The following is a 21,306-nucleotide window of genomic DNA, read 5'->3' as shown; positions in this document are numbered from 1 at the left end:
TTTTAGACTTGTTCACCCTCTTATTATCTCAAAGCATCACTCTCCAACAAAGCTAAAGATCCTAGTTCTTTCAGTGTTCAGAGCCAGTTTAATGCAGCAGTGATAGCTCACAACTTGGGAGTTTTGGATTTACAACCCCACTTAGCTACAAGTTCACTGGTTGACCTCAGGTAAGTCACCATCTCTCAACTTGTAAGGATAAAATGGAACAACACACAACTTTGGAGTGCTTGGAGAAAAGGCAAGATATACAGTCGTGCATCGACTTACGAACGCCCCTACTTACGACCATTTCAAGTTACGACCAGCTCCATATGCAAAATTTTGCTTCTACTTGTGACCAGAGCTTCCACTTATGAAAAGAAAAAGGCAGGGGGGAAAGGTGGGAAATTCAAATTTCTAACTGTAGGTGGTGACCAGGCTGCTTCTTTGTAGCTCTTTCACCCCAGCAGTTAGAGCCTCCTTCTGCTTCTGTTTCACAAATTTTATTTGGTACAGATGCACATATAAAGAAACATTTATCTTTTCTCTCACCTCAACTCATCTACTACCTGCTTGTCTGCCACCTCTTCTTGTAATTCCCCAGCATCTTTTCCTTTTCTGCTCACTAATTTAAAACTCTAGGATCTAGGCAATTCGTCTTCCACTAAAAGAAAATAACAAACTATAATATGTTCTTCGCCAATAATTATACCTCAGTGTTTACTAAGCAATGCCCTACAGCATTCAGCACCAGACCTCTGAATTTGTTTGAGGTCTTAAAATATTACCTTTTTTTAGATGGTTCATAATTTTCCTATTCTTTAAGCTTTAACACTTAAGGTGCCATGAAACTTTCTGTTGTTATTGCCGGATGTAAACTTATTCCCCATCACAAGTGTCAATGCTATTAGGTGAGTTTCAGCAAGCAATGGAACAAAAGAGTGAAGGAAGAAGCTCTACACAGAGTTACAGCATATTATTTCATTTAATGGATGCTGGTACCACTCACAATACTATACATTATAGGGCTCAGGTTCCTCCCTTATACAAACAATGCAATTTTAAAAATGCTGTGTAATTTAGGGAATGTACACCCCACCTTCCACAAAAAGAATTCAAAATTTCTCATTATCTATATCCCAAATGTAACAACAGACCCTTCTTCACACAAGCTTTGGAAATTTTTCAGGATGCCTGGAGAGGGCACTTTACATTGCACTTGACATTTTTAGCACAGAACTAGTGGCAGGTAGAAAGGCACTATCAGGCGGTAGGAAGGAAAACACAGCAGCAAGATACAGTAGGAAATTAACAATGAAGAAAAAGAAAGGTGCACTCTCAGAACTGAAGTACATACAAATTCTCACACATTCCAATCAGAGTGGATAAAAATCAATGATTTTTTAAAAATCAAACTGACTTGAATCACAATTAAAATCAATTTGATTTAAATTGTGATTTAAATGTAAAACCTGATTTTTTTAAAATTTAAATCGTCCAAAAATCTAATTTTTAAAATTTTAAATCATGTTTCAAATTGTGATTATAATTAATTTGATTTAAATCAAATCCCCCTGAATTACAATACAAACAGGGGCTGTAAAGGATCTACAGAACCTTTGCAAAGCTGTGTCTCAAGAGAAGCACTTTCTCTTCCAGACTGAGCATATGTTTCTGACCTGAAAGCACCATGAGTTCTCAGACTCATAATCATCAACATTATCACCACCATAATCCATCAAGTTAATTCTGACTTATGGCAACCCTTTTCAGGGTTTTTCTAAAGGAACATCAATAATTAAAAGTTAAATACCCTTCCTTGACTCCATCTAGCATCCATACACCAAAACTGTTTTTTCAGTTTTCAAAATGTGATAATCTGTGTGCATGCACACATGCATCTCATCTAAATAATCTACCTGTAATAGTGTGTGTATCTGTAGACAGTACAATATGAGAAAAGAAAACTAGATAGGACATGGACAAGATGCCACAGCAATACTGCTGTATCTGACACTGGGGGGGGGGAGAGTATGAAGATTCTGATTCTTTATAAAAAGTGCTCAACCTTCCCAATAGAAGCATATCTGTCCTTTAACATGGGTTGAAAGAATCTACTTTGGTCAGATATTTTATCGTAACTATTTCTTTCCCTCTACCTCTCTGGCTGAAAGAAGTAAGTCTTGGATTCATACAACAGTCATGATCCGATTTGTCCCAATCCCAGCTCAAGCAGCTTTATACCACCCCTCTAACAAGATCAGTACTGGCCAAACAGGGTTTATCCAGGCTGATCAGAGATGGATTAGATAATGAAACCCTAACTGCATAAAGCTGCCTGCTGCTGCTGGGGATAAAGACAGACAGATATGAAACACATGGAACAAACACCACCTCCTGAAAAAACTAGCCTCTTTAAGCAAGCGATTATATTCAGACCTCCTCCCTAGCCTGGAAGTCATACATACAAATACATGTTTAGATTTACAGTATCAGCTAATGAATTATTATAAATTTACATGCTGCCACTAACTGACAAGCACACATTAATGTGGTTACAGTGCGTTAGTACAAAACACAGCAGGAATAAGAGCCCATTGTAACTTTCATAGTGAAAATTGATAAAAAGACAGGAGGCTAGTGCTGCCACTGTGGAATGTAAACATTTTGCTTATAACAAGATATAAATGTATTGTGTATGTTAATGTGCCAAGAAGTTGGAACCAACTTATAAAGATCCCAATAAAGCTTCCAAGGTAAGCGAGATATTTAAGGAGTGGTTTTCCCATTCCTATCCCCCCCACCGTAAGTATATTATTGATTCTTTTTTAAAAAAAACTATGTCCTGCACTAATATCTCAGAAATGTGAACTTCAGCACATCTAACAACCACAGACTCAATCATAACACAAACTCAATTAAACAAAGTATACAAGCAGCATCAAGATCACCATCAGCAAATTCCTAAATGGAAACAAAAGTAAGATTGCCAATTAAGGAAACATCATTTTCTGGATTTTCATATTCCTACAGAAAGCTAGAGGAGTTAAACATATTTCATGATGCAAGGCAGTCCTAAACAGAAGTGCCATTGTCAAGACTATCTCCTGAAACCTTCACTTCTTGTGGGGCCAGACCATAGAAGCAAAACTTCTGCTCATAACTATAGCATACACATAGGTTAATATGAAAGCTGGCAATGCTTTATGTACCACAACAAAGTCCCAATACTGTGATGTAGACCCAGAAATATACCAGCAACCAATCAGGATAGCATAAGATGCAGGGCTTGAAAAATGCACTTGTCCACTCGTCTGTGACGAGTGAAAAATGCTCCTGGATGAGTCACAGCTCCCTCCCTCCCTGCCTCCTTCCCCTCCGCCTGTCTCTCTCTAATCCTGCAGTCCTCCCCTCCCCCCTCCCATTGCAAAAGGAAAACTGCCCTCTTCTCACGAGAAGAGGGTTCGAGCCGCACATAGAGATATAGCTCTGCAAGACAATGTAGAGCAGTCCCATGCTGGGGAATATGGACATTCCCTGCTCCCAATTTCAACCAAACGAGGAGACATCCTGAGGTGGGAGGGAACCGTGGCTCCTTAAGAGGCCAGGCTCTTTTGTTTTCAGTTTTATTTTTGCTGGAGACATTCAAAAGAAAGGCATTCAAAATACAAGTATCATGACCCCACAATCATGCAGGTAATAAAGCAACCTAAGTTTGAGGGTATAAATCAGTGATTACCAATCTTAGGTCACCCAGGAGTCCTTGGACTAGTTCTTGTGCTGGCCAACTGCTGGTGAAGACTTTTGGGATTCGCAGTCCAAGAACACCTGGGGGGGCCCTAGATTGGGAATCAGCACAGCTGGTAGTGAAGGCTTCTGGGCATTGCAGGCCAAGGCAGGAAATGGTGGGAAATTCAAATTCCCCCAACTTCAACCAAGCAAACTGAAAAGCAGAAGGCAAAGGAAAAGACAAAGAACAATAAAAAAAATTTTAAAGGCATACAAGCAACGAAGCCAGCTCCCTACCGTGTTTCCCTGAAAATAATATTTGCTCCAAAAAAATACATTAGGGCTTATTTTCAGGGGATGTTTTATTTTACAGTCATGTCATCTTCTGGTTGCTGCACAATGGTGGAGGGCAGGGTTTCACTTAACTAGGGCTTATTTTGGGGGTAGGGCTTACAATACAAGCATCCTGAAAAATCATACTAGGGCTTATTTTCAGATTAGGTCTTATTTTCGGGGAAACAGGTTACCTTTCCACTGCAGTAGAACTAACTCCACCGAAATCTACTTATTAATTAATTTATTTATTATTTAATTTAAAATATTTATACACCTCCCTCCTTTTTCCCCTAAGAAGACATAGGCAAATACCATGTAATCCGTTCCGGATTAACCCTCGCTGTGTGAAAGCATCATTGAACGGGGCAAAAAAACCAATTGGAACGCATTAAACAGTGTTTAATGTGTTCCAATTGGGCTGAATACTCACCGTTCAACGATGCTTCCGGGCAGCTGGCAGCCATTTTCGCGCCCTCCCCTCGCTGAACGAGGGCGCGAAAATGGCTGCGATCAGCTGTCCGGCGGGTCCAAAATGGCCACTGGAACAGCCGAAATGGCCAGCTGCAGCGTTTTTGCGCCCTTGGTAAGCGAGGGGAGGGCGCGAAAACGCTGTGCGCAGCCGTTTCGGCTGTTCCGGCAGCGTTTTCGCGCCCTCCAGTCGCTTACCAAGGGTGTGAAAACACTGCACGCAGCCATTTTGGGGTCGCGTGTTGGCTATTTTGGACCCGCCGACCAGCTGACTGGCGGGTCGCAAAGCGAAGGTCGGTAAGCGAACCGCTTACCGGCCTTCGCTCTGTGAATTGTGCCCTATCTAGGTGCCGTTTTGCGATAGCTTTTGCGATCGCAAAAACAGCACCGTTGCGCGGATTTGTCGCTCTACGGAGCGACCGTTCTGCGAGGCACCACTGTATGTAGCACAATTTATTTGGAGTTTGTATGCACTGTTATATAGAAAAAAAAGTGAACAAGTGCCTAGTTTAAATTGGTTAACATAAATCACAACACTATAGTCCAGTCATGCTGACTGGTGAAATTTTTGACTGACTGGTGAGACATTCTAAATTTTTTCAAACCCTTATAATATGGGTGTTACATGACCTCACATGCTAGCTTCTGTCAAAAGCCCAACTATTACATTCTACTTCAAGGTATTTATTTTATTTATTTATTTGATTTATATCCCACCTATCTGGTCTGATCGACCACTCTGGGCGGCTTCCAATAAAGGTATATACAATAAAAACACAAGGATTTTACAAATAACCCGTAACACATAGAGTAATAAAACAAATAATAAATGAAGAAAGAATAAAGAAAGAATTAAATATTGACAGGAGGGAAGGCCTGAATGTACATCCATGTTTTTAGTTGACTCTTAAAAGTGCCCAGCATAAGGGCCGCACGAATCGCCTGAGGAAGGTTATTCCAGAGGCGAGGAGCCACCGCTGAGAAGGCCCGATTTCGTGTCCTTTCCTTCCGGGCCTTCCTTGGCGTTAGGCTCCTCAACCTCACCTCCTGACTCGTGTGGGTGATCTGGGTAGATCTTGGTGGGAGCAGGCGTTCCGCCAAGTATCGAGGTCCTAAACCGTTTAAGGCCTTATAGGTAAGCATTAACACTTTGAAGTCAACGCAGAAACGTATGGGCAGCCAGTACAGCATGGCCAGGGTAGGAGAAATATGTTGGTATTTTCTCACTCCAGTAAGGAGTCTGGCCGCTGCATTCTGCACCACCTGAAGTTTCCGCGTCAGCTTCAAAGGGAGCCCCACGTAGAGTGCGTTACAGTGGTCTAATCTTGAGATTACGAGCGCATGTACTAAGGCAGTGAGCGCCCCCGTGTCGAGGTAAGGACACAGCCGGGCTAGGAATGTATAATTTGCATTTTCTGGACTCTAACTCCCAAAATTCTCCAAGAGCTCCCCAAACAGAATTCTGGGAGTTCCAGCACACAAAACATTTACTCCTGTAGACATATACACTTAGACATTTCATTCATCTGGAGAATGGCCTAGCAAAATGGCCCCATGGCCTGTATCCAGTCCAGTTTCTATTTAAAAAGGGTAGTACCCCTGTGCTACTGAGGACTCCCAATGCTCCCTGGAGAATACAGACCTGTCATCATAAACGTTTCAGCTGCATCCACACTGGATTGGTATAATTTCCTGGGTTTGGGGGCTATTTTTAAAATGTGTAGATATTGCACAAATATTCCAAAATGCCAACATCTTACAGATCGGAGACATGCATATAATGTTTACACTACAAAGAAAGCTTTTTTCTCATAGTCTGCTAAGTAAATAATTAAGTGTCTAATAAAAATACAAATTCAAAAATACAAAAATAACTCTGGTTAACTGCATATGAGACAGATAAACACACAAAATGGAATCAGGCACACAGAACTATTGCTCGAGGCTGCCTCAGCAATACACAATCCTATCAACTTGGGACCACCAATCAGAGTCACACAGACAAGCATTCAAGAGATGGATCAGAAACTAGCAAGCTGAGATGAATAAATAAAACTGTTTTCAAAGAGCTGAAACACAGTCAGTGTTAGCAACAAGGACTGAGGCCCCCAGTTTGCTTACCCAAGCAAAGCTCAGCAGCATAATATTTCTATTATTTACAGTGTCAGTTTTGGCTACTTCACTAGCCATAGATCATAACTGAACTTTGCAGTTCAGAAAAAAAATATTTTTAATTAATTTGTTTATTTTCTACTCTACCTTTCTCCCAATTATACGGCCCAAGGTAGTACACTGAACAATTATTTTTAAAACCATATCTTATGCCCACCAGATAGTTTTAATGCAGCAAAAATAACTATAAGTACTGTAGTACTTATAGTACAGTAGTACAGTACTATAAGTACTGTAGTCTTCTCCCTATATTTAAATCTCAAAGCACAGTTAAGTCTGAGTTAAGGCAGGAGTTAAGTCTCTACATCAGCCAGTTTTAGGTTGTACCAGGGACAAGTAAGACAAATGTTGTCACTGGGCAATACTGCTAATTAAAAGATCACATCAAGTTTTTGTTCTCAGGAAGCGAGTACCTCATTAAAAAAGTACTCACTTACCTAGATCCACTACTAATAGGCCGTGTATGTTTCTCTTCACTAGAAAGTCCTGGGTTGTTGCATACTTTACAAGTCAGTATCATAAATTTGTGTTTAATCTTGGCTCCCTGGTTTTCCTGGCGGCAACAAGCCAGAATCACCTGTTCAGATAACATAGTAAACCAGGGATGGGGAATGTTTGGCCCTCCACATGTTGCTGGACTACAATCCCAGTTATGCTGCACTCCAACTACAATCCCAGTTATGCTGCACTCCAACATCTGAAAAGCCATATGTCGCCCTACACTTGAGACAAACAACAATTACTGGCTTATTTACTGATGGCTCCAGCAGGAATAAGCCCTGACACACAGCTTGTCCATTGTAAGATAGGACTGTCTAGAATTGTGGGTTATCATTGTGACTATAATATCTGGACAATATTCCCCCAATCTCTTTGTGAAATAGAACACTAGCCCACCATTTGAAATATGTGATACTCCCTTGCACATTACACTTCTACTAGCATTTTCACATGCAAACAGATAGAACAGCAGAGGGATGGATAGTTTGTCATTTATTCACCTGGAAATATGTAAATAGCAGAAGAAGAAACAGATCGATAGCATGGCCTATTCTCTAGATTCTAGTATTGATACAGAAAAATGAACATCCCTTTAAAATGTTAATTCCATATTAAATAATTTCTGTGAACACTTAACTTTTAATATAACCAGCAAGACTGGTGGCTCAAATAAAATAACCAATAGAAGGAATGACAAACAAAAAGAGATCCAGAAATTCTTATGCAGAGGTTGATACACCATATCTTTTTATGCACCTATTGCCTATTCACATACGTATTGTTCACTTCCCAAAAAATAAACTAACAACATTCTTAAAACAAATGGAAAAGAATACTGGTAGCATGATTCAAAGATTGTAAAATTTTAAATTATCCCCTGCTGAATGAAAGCAAGAGTGCTATAAAACATAACGAACTTTCTTTTCAACCTCTTTGCAATTTGCAATCTGATTCATTCTGCGTCATTTTCACAGTTCAGCGGTACCAGTGACTGTGATCCACAGCTTCATTCATGCTTTTGGCAACACTCACTGACTGCAATAGCAAAAATAAAAAAAAAAAAAAGGACACAATTCATTTTCTTCTTCCATGGAAAGCAATGAAAATTAAAAAGCCCTACTCAGACACACAGAGCCATCTCATGAACAAGGCTGCCAAGACAGTCTATTATTTCATAAAGATATCAGTTCCTATAATAGACCATGTCCTGTTTTACATGATCGCTTACTACGCTTTCAGGTAACCTACAGTAAAATTCCATGTTTCAGGATGAAATCTAAAACAGATTACTGCAACATTCAGAGTAATTGCTTCTTCCTATATCACAGGGATAATCTATGAGTGCACATTTATTTTAAAAGATCCTGGACTGTTTCTGATGCCAGTATACTATGGAATTTTATTAACAAAAGCACTCAAGCTACTATGTGTATGAAGCTTCATGCTGGGCTTTCCTCTGGCCAGTAAATGCTTGGTCTATTTGCAGTAGCCACCCTTATGGCAAGCTTGCCCACATCTGAATTGTTCAGAATAAAGGGTCAGATGCCATTCACTTCAGCAGCACACCAGCTGGTCTGGGAAGATACATGATGAATGAACCCTGTGTGTCACCAATGTCTCTTTTTCTGAAAGAGCTAAAAAACTATAGTTGCACTATATGACTGCCCCAGGTTTGAAATAAATTCAGTCCTAAGCATCTCCATGAAAAAGTTACACCTCTTGATGGTTGTTGTGGGTTTTTCCGGCTCTTTAGCCGTGTTGAGCATGGACAGAGTTCCTACTCCTGTCCTCTGAAGATGCCAACCACAAAGATTGGCAAAACATCAGGAAGAACAACCTTCAGAACACGGCCAAAGAGCCCGAAAAACCCACAACAACCATCAGATCCCAGCCCTGAAAGCCTTCAAGAATACAGTACACCTTCTGAGGTCTACAAGGGTGACTTTCAGGTGAATATATGTATGTGATGCAACCTTACATACAGGAAAGGCTGAAAGTTTCATTAATCACTAGCTGCCCATTTTCCACGGTTTTAAACAAATGGAAATCTAAAGAACTTTCCGAAGGAGAAGATTTTTGCAGATGAAGAGATAATTTATTGCAAATTTCTGTGTGATGGGATGGCAGCCCAAACCAAGCTGGGGTTCTTTCTAGGATCTTCCTTCCTGACAGATCACCATCCCTCCAATTCTCCCCAACGTCAACTTGTCTCCACGTGTGCAAGCAACGAAATACGTGTTTGGGCGCAAATGTCACATGTGGCGACCTCCACGCAGGTTACGCGCCATTTCCTACCGAGGGGAATGCTTCGCCTGTGGGGGATGTGTTGCTGTTGGTGCTGCTGGTGCTACCCTTGAAGATGGCCATACAATCTCCTCCTCTTCCTCCCACGCCTTCAGGGATACCCTGGCAAACCGTCAACGGGAAACCCACTTCGTTTTCTCTCAGGCTCCCTCTCCCCCTCCCCGCCGCCCCAACTAGAACAAGGCCTGGCCCTTGAGGACGCTCCTCCGACAGGCTGGCGAACACACACGTCCTGCCAACGCGGCGACGCTGCTTTTCTTCGGGCTCTCGAGCACGGATGCCCTCCAGTCGCGCGCTCTTGCAAGCCCGCCCGCCTGCCCGCCGGCTCGAGAGAGAGAGAGAGCGGGCGCGCGACCAATGGTGGCCTCTCCCCCCCCCCACATCGACAGCGCCTGGGCGGGAGCGAGCGCGCCCCTCACGGTCACCGGAGACCATCGGGGGGGGAGGGTGACGCCCGCAGGCACCGTCCCTTCTGCCGCCGTTGCCATTGCTGCCGCCTCCCCCCCCTACCTGCATGCCGCTCCCGTCCGCCTCCGCTTCGGTCCGCAACCTCTTGTTCTGCCCGCTCTCGGCTCCGTCTCCGCCGGGCATGGGCTGTTCCAGCTCGGGCTCCCGCTTGACCCCTCGAGGGGCTGGGACGCCGACGCCGGGCACAAGCTGCTGGTGCGGGATGCCTTCCGCCATCCGGGCCGGTCCCCCGGCCGCCCCGCTTCCCCTAGGGGGAGCCGCAGCCGCCGCCTTCGTTCCCTCACCGTCACCGCTCAGCCGACCACCGGCCGCGAGAGCTCCGCCGCGGCGTTGAGGCCCAAACAGCCCCCGTTCAGGCAGAGCCAGGGGAAGGGAGGGGCGGAGCGGGGCGGGGGGGAAAAAAAAAACCTCTGTCTTCACAAGGAACCCACGAGCAGGAGGCTTCGCTGAGAGAGGTCGACCCTGGCTCGGGCCCGCCGGGCAGCGCCGGAAAGAACCGAGGAGGAGAGACGGTGGCGGCCCGCAAGCAGCCGGAGACGTGGGGGGGGGGGGGGAAGAGAGTGAAGGAAGCGTGGCCGAAGACCCTCGGCAATCTCCGGAAACGCCTTCGAGAGCCACGACTTGGCGCGACCCCTCCTCCCTCTCCACTCGGCAACCTTCGGGAATGGTAATAGGGGAGGGAGGTGGGGCAACGGGAAGGGCGGAGCCACTAAGGGGCATTGGGCGGGCGAGGGAGTGGATTGCTTGGAGGAGTCAGTTTTTCCCTCAGTCAGTCTCGGCGGGAGGGGGGGAAAGGGAAGCCTTTCCTTGCCAAGCTTTCAAGCCTCTGAAGCAGGATGTCGCTGAATTGTCTACTTTTTTTCTCATGATATCTGTTTCAGAAAGACGTCCCTGCGTTCGTTTAGCTGCTACAAGGATAGCCACTAAACAGGTGAATTTTAAGCAGGCTTCTGTTGGACGCTTTTCCTCCTCCTTATGCTGTGGCAGCAAAGTTGGTGAGGCGAGCAGTCGAGGCAGTTCTTCGCTCTTCCCCCACCCCCGCCGATGTGGGGTGTTTCTGAGGCTATGGCAGGCTTGGAAGCCTTTACTCCTAAGGCCAGATACTTAAGAGACAGGGGCGAGATCCAAGACACGCTTACGAGGGAGCAAAATGGAAATGCACTACTGAGTAGACCTGCTTAGGGTTGCATTCCTCACATGTTCAGAAGCACACCTGCTATTTCTGCACGTAGGCACAGATTCTGCACTCTGCTGTTTCCTTAAGCCTTGGTAATGGCTGCTTCAAAAAAGATGGAGGTGGAAAGAGGATTTTACTGCACATTCAGAAGCCTCTGTTGCAAACTCGAGGCAAAATACTCCAGAGCCATGGTCAGCCAAAGTTTAGTGAGAGAGTCTGTCATATGTTTCCTTTCTAACACAGCTGCAAGAGGTGTTAGTGGGTCCAGTGGAAACAGTGATTTGGCATCTTGATGTGTCCTTAGTTCTGGCCACATGTTTCTCTAAAGACTGCTGGTCACCTGCTGAGGTGAATGGTGCAAGGTCAGAGCTGCCAACATACATTGGGCCAGGGCACTGCATGCTCACCCAAAATATTTAGCATGGGCCAAACGCCAGAACATGATCAAAACTGACTATTAGAGTTGGTTCAGACAAGTATATGAAGTAATAACATGTGACAGCCATTTCTGGACTGCACTGTTTTAGACTACAGATGTAGTATTGCATATCTGATTTAAGATTCCCCACACAAAGTCAGAGGTATTAGGATCCTAGACAGGTGAGGTGGTTCAGTTCATTGTCCCTCCAAGGTATGAAAGTGGCCCAAAGGGATTCTGACACAATAAACTACAGTATATGGCCACATCTATAAGGCAAGTTGACTGTAATCTTGTCTAGTAAAACATGAGCTTACGTTTCAATTTGCCTTTCCTTGCCAATGTCTTCATCCTGCTTTTGTCTCCATGTTGCATTCACATTTCTAACATGAGGTAAGTTTTCTTGCTTTTGAGAAGTTTTGGTTGCCCTATCCTTGCTGTTGTTCTGTACTTTCAAGTCACCTCCAAGTTATGATGATCCTATGAATGAACAATCCCCCAAATGTCCATCCTCAACAGTCCTGCTCAGCTTTGTAAAATCAAGGCCTGTGGTTTCCTTTATGGAGCCAGTCTTCCTCTTTTCCTGCTGCCATCCACCTTTCCTGGCGTTGTCTTCACCAAAGAATCCTGCCTTCTCATTTATGTGCCCAATATAAGACAGCCTCAGTTTCAACATTGTTGCCCTCCAGAGACAGTTCAGGCTTAAGACCCACTTGTTTGTCTTTCTGGCAACCCAAAGCTCTCCCTTCAAAATCACATTTCAAACTACAGGTAATCTATTCTTTTTCTTGTCAGTTTCTTTAGTTTCCAGCTTTCACAGCCATACATCGTGACTGAAAATACAAAAGTGTGGATGGTCTTGGACTTGGTCTCCTGTGACACATCCTTACACTGGATAATCTTTTCTAATTCATTGCTGCCACTCGCAGCCCCATCCTTACCCAGTTTTTATTTCTGATGTCTTGCTTATTGATCCTACCTTTTGGAAATGTATGTATGTATTTATTTATTTATATGCCACCTTTCTCCCCATAGGAGACCCAAGGTAGCTCACAGGAAATAAAACATAGCTTTAAAAACAATTAAACACACGTTAAAAACAATTCACAATCATTTAAAAACCTGTAAGTTTAAAAACCAGCATTCCTGATAACTTACTATTTTAAAACCTGCCTGAAGAAGAAGATCTTGCCTAACAAGGGAAGGAGAAGAAGGAAGGGGCCAACTTGGCTTCTTGGGGCAGTGAATTCCAAAGCCTGGGAGCAGCCACTGAGAAGACCCACTCTTGTGTCTTCACCAAATGATCTTGAGAAGGTGATGGAACTGAGAGAAGGGCCTCCCTAGATGATCAAAGCTCAGAAGGCTCATATGGACTAATAGGATTCTTCAAATAGCCTGGACCCAAGATGTATAAGACTGAACAGACTGGAAACCAAGGGATTTTTTGTAATAAGACAGTTACGTGCTGCCTATAACCAATGTCAGTCAGCAGTCAGAGTGCAGCATTTTGAGTAAGTTGAAATTTCTGAACACACTTCAAAGCCAGTCCCACATAGAACACATTGCAGTTATCCAAAAGTGATGTAATTAAAGCATGTGTCACTGTTGCCAGACTGGATATCTCAAGGAACAAGCAGAGCTGGTACACTGGCTAACTGTGCAAATGCACTCCTGGCCACTACCGAAACCTGTGCATCCAAGCTTAGAGTTGAGTTCAAGAGCACACCAAAGTTATGGACCAGGCTTCCTGCCACTAGGAGGCCTTAATTCTGCTAACATTGAAGAAGACTAATGGGTTTTGGACTGAGGAAGGAATATACAATATAGTCAATATGAACACTGAATACTTGTGCAAACAGGTTTTGGAAATGTTCTGACTTCACAAGTTAAGGCAATCTTCGCTGCACCTCCCAGAATCCCTTAGCATTGACCATACTGCTGCTGATGAGAATTGTAGGCTAGAATATCTGGAGGCCCAGATACTTCAAACTTTAATGCATATGAAATGGAACAGGAAGGGATCTTGTGAGAAAACAAACTTTAAAAAGATGGTTGCGAGTTTAATGAAAGCATGCTGCATTAATTTTGCTGAAAAATAATAATTTCAGAAGAAAACATGTTGGTTTCTGTGCAGTGCAAAGTCAGCATTGTATGAATGATTTTATTTTAGAAAACTGGCTAACATACTGTACACTGTTATGATTCTTGAGTCTGCTTACAGTAAGCAGAGATTGTAAAGACAGACTTTCCTTTGCCTAAGGCTGGCATTATAGCACAGGAAAAAGCCATCCATTTTCTAGTGATTTTAACATTTTCGAAATATCTTTTCTTGGGGTAGAGTTTGCAGAGGTTTGATGGGCAACCACAACAGCACTATATACTTCCTGAATGGTTGTAGTCTGTTTGCAACACATGAGATGTGTAACTAATGCCATGGCATACACAGTGCTGCTTGAAATGACACATCTGTGGCAATCACGTCTAGCTCTGCTATAAATGCTCTGTGTTCACAATCCTTGCAACACTATGAAATGTTGGTCCCTGTGCTTTGTAAGGCAGGAAGTATCCTGACTATGATTTGAATCACTTGGGCTGCCCTTGCCTCAATTTCAGTTACCTTGCCCCAGTCTGCTTAGATACCATTTTTGCCAGCGTATGGGTGTATAAGATGACCCCCAACATTTCCTCTCAAAATATAAAATTTGTTATATACTCGCCGTATAAGACTACCCCCTCTTCCGCACACCTTCTACACACCAAATAAAAGGTGCTATTCATTGTCACCATTGTACGGCTGCAGCGAGACTGCAGCGCTTCCGGCCCGCCCCTGCATCTCCCTGTGACCAGCACTAGTCCGCAAGTGCGCATGTGTGAGCTCTGCGTAGACAAGGGGCGGGCCAGAGCACCGCTGCTTCCCACCGAGCAGAACGGGCCAGTCATGTTGAAAAGGCTGGCACCCCTGTCTTGCTGCTGATGCTCGCCGCGGCCACGCTGGATACCGCGCAATACAGGATGGTATGTAGAATGAGGTGGGCAGGCATTGGGAGGCTACTATGGGCACCGGGTGAGCATTGTAAGGCCACTATGGTGATCCCCCCCCACTTGGAGGCATGGTTTTCAGGGCAAAAAAGTAGTCTTATACGCCAGCAAATACAGTATCTTACTTGTTGGTACTTTGCAATGGCTGTTTTTGAGACAGAAACATTTCAAATGCCTCTGGATTTGTGACCATATTGATAAGATCACTTCAGAGTAAATTATATAAGCCCTAAGTGAAGAAAAATCTTAATAAAAAATGATTTTTTTTAATTGCAGGGAGGACTACCCTTCCCAATGTACTGCGTTGTCTTAGCAGTAACCAGAAAAACACTTCCTAGTTCCTGATAAGGGCCACGTGTGATAATATATCTTGAAAATGCCAAGATACAAAGAAAACAGTACATCCCGTGCCACTTAGGATTGATAAGAGGGTGCTGTAAAACATGAATAATTCCTGTCAGAAGGCCTCTGAAAATACTATACAATCACTTTTTAAAAGTGAGTCATGAAAGTAAGTAAAAATATATATAGTGACTGGTTGCACAAAAAAAAAAACCTTAATTGTATAATTTCATTATGTTACTTTTGAACTATTAACTTAGTCATATCTGAAAACTAAGTAGTTACAGGTATCTATATTGCTTGTAACTAGTTACTATTACATTCTGTGTTTCCCCACTCCCAGTTAGTACCTTTTGCTTTCATTTTCTGACTTCTGCTTGCCTGTGCTACATTCAGTGAATGTTGCCCAAGTTGTGTGAATGTCTCTTTCATGGGCAATATGGGACACAAGTGGATTGACTCCTGTACCAGATACCTGTTGATAATGAGGGTGAGCAGGGTTGTTGTAGATGCTGATGTTATGACAGTTTTGTGGTGGTAGCTTTCTTACTTCTCTCTCTCTTGAACGGACAATTTTTCTCATTAGCTCTCATGCTGGGGTGTATAACATATAACATACATAAGTTACACTGATATTATGCCAGTGTAAATGAACCTGTATATATGGTAATCAAAACCTATATACTCCTGCCTTGAATTGCACAGATCTGAGCAGCATAGTTGGTTATACACATTTTTTTCAATCAATAATAAATGCCGTGCTACTATTTGTCACTAGGAAGTGGCCAGAGAAAGGTGAGTCCCAGGCTTACTAACGCCTCTGTTGTTGGTGTGGCAGCCCCCAGTTCAATGGCAGCAGCCCACCTTGCCCCCTTTCCTGGCTTCATGCGGTGGCTGGAGATGGTGATGGGCCATGCTGGAGGCTGATGCAGGTCAGGGGAGGTCTGCCTGTATGTGAATCAACTGTTTATGCTTTGCAGTTATGTTGGGGGGCAGGGGATGGCATAAAAGTTATACATGGATTTTGAACAAATCAGGGGTCTGGTGTCCCTAACCCCAACATTGCTGAAAGGAGATGTGTACTCTATTACCAAGTATAGGGACTGAAACAGTATTGGTGATTTGAGGATTTATTCATTTACATATTTCTGATATTTGAAATTTGCTTTTCTGCCTTCTAGATCTCCCAAACTAATTAATGCATGTAAAAAAAGTGAGGTGACCTTAAAAACAGACGAAAAACCTTGTTACAAGCCAAAAGCCTGATGGTGACCTAAATCTATGTTACCCTGTTAGGATCCCAGACTTATAACAGAATCTAGCATCCTGAACAAGGCTCTCAGCTTCCTTAACACACTCAACCTCCCTTACCATATTAAGGTGTGCATTCGAGAGTGAAGTAAAACAATCCAAAATGAAACAGCAGATCTGCTAAAACAACTGGGACTTTTTATTCAAAAGTAATGCATGTTTCATTGATTTAAGTGAAACACTTTGATTTCACTGCTGTACTCTAGCATTTGAACTAGCATTGTTTAGCTCAGAATTACACACTGGTTACCTGTCACAATCAGTATGAGTAATAACAGATCCTGCCTGACTTTTCTTGAGAAGCCCTATGTCATGGAATCACCAATCTTCAAGTGGAGACAGAGACAACAGGATCTCTATTTAAAATTTAAAACATTAGGCAGCTTCACATGCAAAGAAGTGGTCTTTCAGATATCTTGGCTCCTAGCCAAGACAGAAAAGTGATGTTTTCTCCATCAGAGAGAAATGTTTATATTTTATATTCTAATATTTTTAACTGCTTTTAACTATTACTCTATGTATTTGCATTCCTTCTTTTTCGCTGTATATATAGGGCATATTAAATATTCAAAGTGATTTGCTGTTGCCTTCTTCTGTGCAGCACTGACAATAGTTAGCTTGAGTGTCACTGCTGATGTCTGTGAAAGATCCTTTGCCAGTATTACCTTCTACTACTATTGCTCTGCATTTCCCCTTCAGGAGTTTCTTCACTCTTCCCACTATCAGAACTACAGCATCAATGTTCTTCTCCTGACAGGACCATTAATTGTTAAAGAAAAGAAAATGAGACATTTTAGTCTTCTGCCTAAGCTTTGACCATTTTATCTTGGATGATCCTGCTAGGAACCCAGACTTGTAACAGAATCTAGCTTCCTGAGCATTGCTTTCAGCTTCCTTGACATACTCAACCTCCCTCACCATATTAAGATGTGCATCGAAGAGTGATAGGAGACGATCCAAAGTGAAACAAGAGATAGTGCTGGAAGATGAGACTTTGGGGTTGGAAAGCATTCAATCAGCTATTAGGAAGAGCAACAGATAAACAGAAATAGGACTGCACCTATGAATGCACACAGAGGCAAAGTGAGAATCCAGTGCTGCACAAATGGAGTGTAAGAAGAATGAATTAAAGTAAAGCAAGAAATTGAACATTTAAATATTGCAGTATTTGGTGTGAGAAAAATAAAGTGGACTGAGATGAGTCAGATCATTATTGTTCACTTTTATGTGGGAGAACAAGCAACAAAGTCACTCCAATCTCCATATTGTCCGTGTCAGTTCCCTACTAAAGCTTGTGGACAGACAAATCACTTGCTGCCTTCTCATGAAAATCTTCAATACATTACGTTCCTTGCATGAGAGTGTAATGCAGGCTTTTCATAGCAATGTGCTTCTCTTATGTCACACAGATTCTCTGATGCTGATATTGGGAAAATAGCAATCTTGCATGCAGTAACACTGAATGTCAGCAGCAGGAAGCTTTACCACCTAATGTGATTGTGCTTTGCCACTAATTTGGCTGGTGAAGTTCTTTTCCCACCTCTGGCATTTGAGTCAAGCCTCTAGTCCCTCTTCCTATTTTACTTTGTTTTGTTGATAGCCTCCTTCTTCCTCTGATCTTCAGCTAAGCAACAAGCATGGAGGGTCTCTCCATGTGCTGGAGACCCAATTTTTCTCTTTTTTTAATCCTTCTGACTGTAACTACAAATGTTAACTGTAAGTATACATATATATTTTTATCTCAAATGCTTCAAGAGTGATTTTATTATATAAAGTGCTATTTTTGTTGAAAAGAAACCAAAGGGGTGGTGTATGTGTGATGAGACTGAGCTGATACCTCTATTTTTTCCATGTTTCTTTTCTCCCCTATCTTATACTCTGCTAACTAAAAGAAACAACCCAAATCCCCCAATAACTGATTGATGCATTCCATGCCTTGTTATGAGTAGGGAGTATCCATTAATATATGATGTTTTGATTGATAAGCAGATGGAGTCCCATCTCTGAGCTTAGGCCCAAATTCTGAAATGATATTGCACAAAAACTGACTGTAAATTCATGTACCAACCACAGTTCAACCTAGATAATATTCAGTTCAGCTAACATTCAGTTCTGCTTTCAGGTTATTCATTTTGTTGTCAACCCTTTGAATTGTTTGGTTTTATCCTTCATTTAATCTAAAACAGCTGTAGAAGAATAAAATAATCCAATCTCTCTTTCTGAAGTCTTAATTGCCATATAACATTTAACTGTAGCAGGTACATGTTTTACTACCCAGACATTATATTTAAACTTTTGTAAGCAGTGCCTGAGAGGAATTTTGGCTTTCTTATTTTCAAAAATTTCTTTATAAAACCTCAGTAAAGTGCAGAAAGAGATGTATGCAATGTATACAATTGTGTCTACTGCAACACTAAGGGCAAACATCTGTTCCTCTTTGTTAGGCTACATACCTTAATTCAGAATATTGATGAGAATTCAGTTAGAGTTATCCCATATATTAGGACACTTTGACCAGCTAAAATTGTCCTTGCCCAAATTTGTTATAGAAAAAAGGCACTTATGTGGAGTTTCAAGAATAACTGGCTTTTCTTAGGCAAAAGAGTCAGTAGGATGCTGGACTTGAGAAAACTGGGTTCTAGTCTCTCATGAGCTGTTGAAGTCCTTGGATGGCTCACTCCCTACTTCATATGGTAACTATGATTATAAAGTGGACAAAAGATTGAGTTACACAACCTTCTGGGTTCAAAGTCCCACCTTACAAACAATGGCCATTATATTTCACCTAGGGTTTGGAGACTTTTTGTTTTCTTCCCCTACCAACATGTTGGTATGTCCCCACCTTGGGAGAAAGTGGACATACATAAAGTAAATAAACAAATTTTATACATATATGCTTGAAGAAGAATTCTGGAGGAAATCAAAGCTCACCTTGTTTGTAATCTTTCCATAATTCTACCTATCCCCAAATTTTGTTTTAGTGACATTATAAAGATATGGTAGAGGATTAGGAAGACAATGTATGTAAAGCACTTGGAAACAACCTCCCGCAAGCTAGTGCCCTTCAGATATGTGGGCTTTTTTGTAACAAGTTGTCAAATGAGGTCCCTTGATAAGTGGATTATCTAGATCCATTTCAATCTGGCTTCAGGTTACAGAACAGAGATGGCTTTGGTCTCTGGTTGGTGACACATGCCATAAGGAGCATTCAACTCCCTTGTTACAACAACTTCACTGGCTGCCAATGTTTCCAGCCCAATTTAAAATGCCGGTTATTACCTATAAAGTCCTGTACAGCTTGGGTCCAGGCTATTTAAAGTATCATATCACCCCATATGAACCTTCTCTGCTTTTAAGATTTTTTGGGGGGAGGCCCTTCTCGGTTCTACCACTTTTCCAAGCTCATTTGATGAGGACATGAGAGAAGGCCTTCTCAGTGGCTGCTCCCAGGATTTGGAATGCAGTGCTCTGAGAAGCCAGTTTGGCCCCTTTCCTCTTGTCCTTTCATTGTCTGGCAAAGACTTCCTTTTCCAGGCAGGCTTTTAAGCAATAAGTGGAAGGGTAAAAATGCTGTATTTATTAAATTCAGATATTAATATTGTTTTTAGTCTTGGTTTAAATACTGATTAATGTTTAATTGTTTTTAATAATTTTTGCATAGTATTTTAACCCTCTTAACATCATATAATTTTAATTGTTTGAATTGCTTTGGGTCACCTTATGGGGAGAAAAGTGGCATTAAATTATACAAAATAAATAAATATATTTAAACCTTGAAGATTTCTTATTATTTCTAAATTGTACTAATAAAGATAATTTTAGAAGAGGTATCCGTGTTAGTACGGTATGTGGCATCAACATTCTGTGGGGGATTTTTTGTTTGTTTGTTTTGCCTAATAGAGATGTTACACCAGTGATGAGCAGCCCTAAGTAACTCTAGAGTCCAACTACCTGGGACCAAAATCTCTTTTAAAAACAAACACACAAAGCATGATTGGTTGGCATACCTAGTTTTAAGGAAGAATTCCCTCTTAAGAGATTCAGAACATGAATCTCTTGCTTCAGGGGGGAAATAGAAGCTTTGTGAGTCATGCATTCTCCATTCCAATCTTACATGAGTACTAATTTTGGAATATCTCCCATGGGCATTTCTGCTACCTTGGCTAGTTGTTAGCAGGGCTGAGTCACACAACTAACTCTTATCACTGGAATTACAATGGTAGTGGTGTTCTTGCTAAGGTTCTTTATAATACACCCCAGCTCACTGGGGGAAGAAGCCTCTTTTTTTCCTACTGATGATCATATTTCTTCAGGAATGATCTGTCATGTCCTGAGTACTGGAAGACAGAAAAAATGAAAGACATACCTCCCCCTTGGGCTTCTTCCATCCTTTTTCTCTCTCTTGAATGTCTTCACTGAAGTGTAAACTCATCTGTTACAGAGGGCTCCCCTCCATTGATTGATCTGGATTTTCTCCTCCTTTTCAACGTGACCGGCCCGTTCTGCTCGGCGGGAAGCAGCAGCGCTCTGGCCCGCCCCTTGTCTACGTAGAGCTCACACACTTGCACACTAGTGCCGGTCACAGGGAGATGCAGGGGCAGGCCAGAGGCGCTGCAGCCGTACAATGGTGACAATGAATAGCACCTTTTATTTGGTGTGTGGAAGGTGTGCGGAAGAGGGGGTAGTCTTATACGGCGAGTATATAACAAACTATATTTTGAGTGGAAATGTTGGGGGGTCATCTTATACGCCCAGTCGTCTTATATGCCAGCAAATATGGATAACAGTTAGGAATTGCTGGGTGACTCAGTACTGTAGTTTAGGTTCAGAAATTGGGAGTTCGATTCCCCACTGTGCCTCCTTGACAGGAGCTGGACTCAATGATCCATAGGGTCCCTGCCAGCTCTGCAGTTATTATTACTCAGAGAGAACGTGCCTACACACATCTCAGCCCCACCTTGGTGTAATGTTTAGTTTGCCCTCAGAATATATTTTGGAAGGTAAACTGGCTGACAGATAACTCTTCTCTCCTTCAGTGTAATACATTTTATATTCTTGC

The 21,306-nt window shown here is 42.3% G+C and overlaps 1 protein-coding gene across 7 annotated transcripts in view; it reads right to left on the bottom strand.

Moving 5' to 3' along the window:
• Positions 1-10,513, bottom strand: part of RBFOX2 (RNA binding fox-1 homolog 2) — a 208,639-nt gene extending 198,126 nt beyond the window's left edge. For 2 of the 7 annotated variants that reach the window (XM_020787703.3, XM_073000058.2), the window contains exon 1: positions 10,003-10,511. In XM_020787703.3, the coding sequence (XP_020643362.1) occupies positions 10,003-10,176 (174 nt within the window). In that variant the 5' untranslated portion in view covers positions 10,177-10,511. Of the gene's footprint in view, positions 1-10,002 lie in introns of all 7 variants that reach the window. The other 5 variants (XM_020787705.3, XM_020787708.3, XM_078376189.1 and 2 more) reach the window with 4 other exon arrangements.
• Positions 10,514-21,306: the final 10,793 nt, after the last annotated feature.

This window comes from Pogona vitticeps, chromosome 5, assembly GCF_051106095.1.
Source record: "Pogona vitticeps strain Pit_001003342236 chromosome 5, PviZW2.1, whole genome shotgun sequence".
Lineage (NCBI taxonomy): Eukaryota > Metazoa > Chordata > Lepidosauria > Squamata > Agamidae > Pogona > Pogona vitticeps.
Note: the sequence above shows the minus strand (reverse complement) of the source record. Positions and strands in the feature narration are given on the sequence as shown.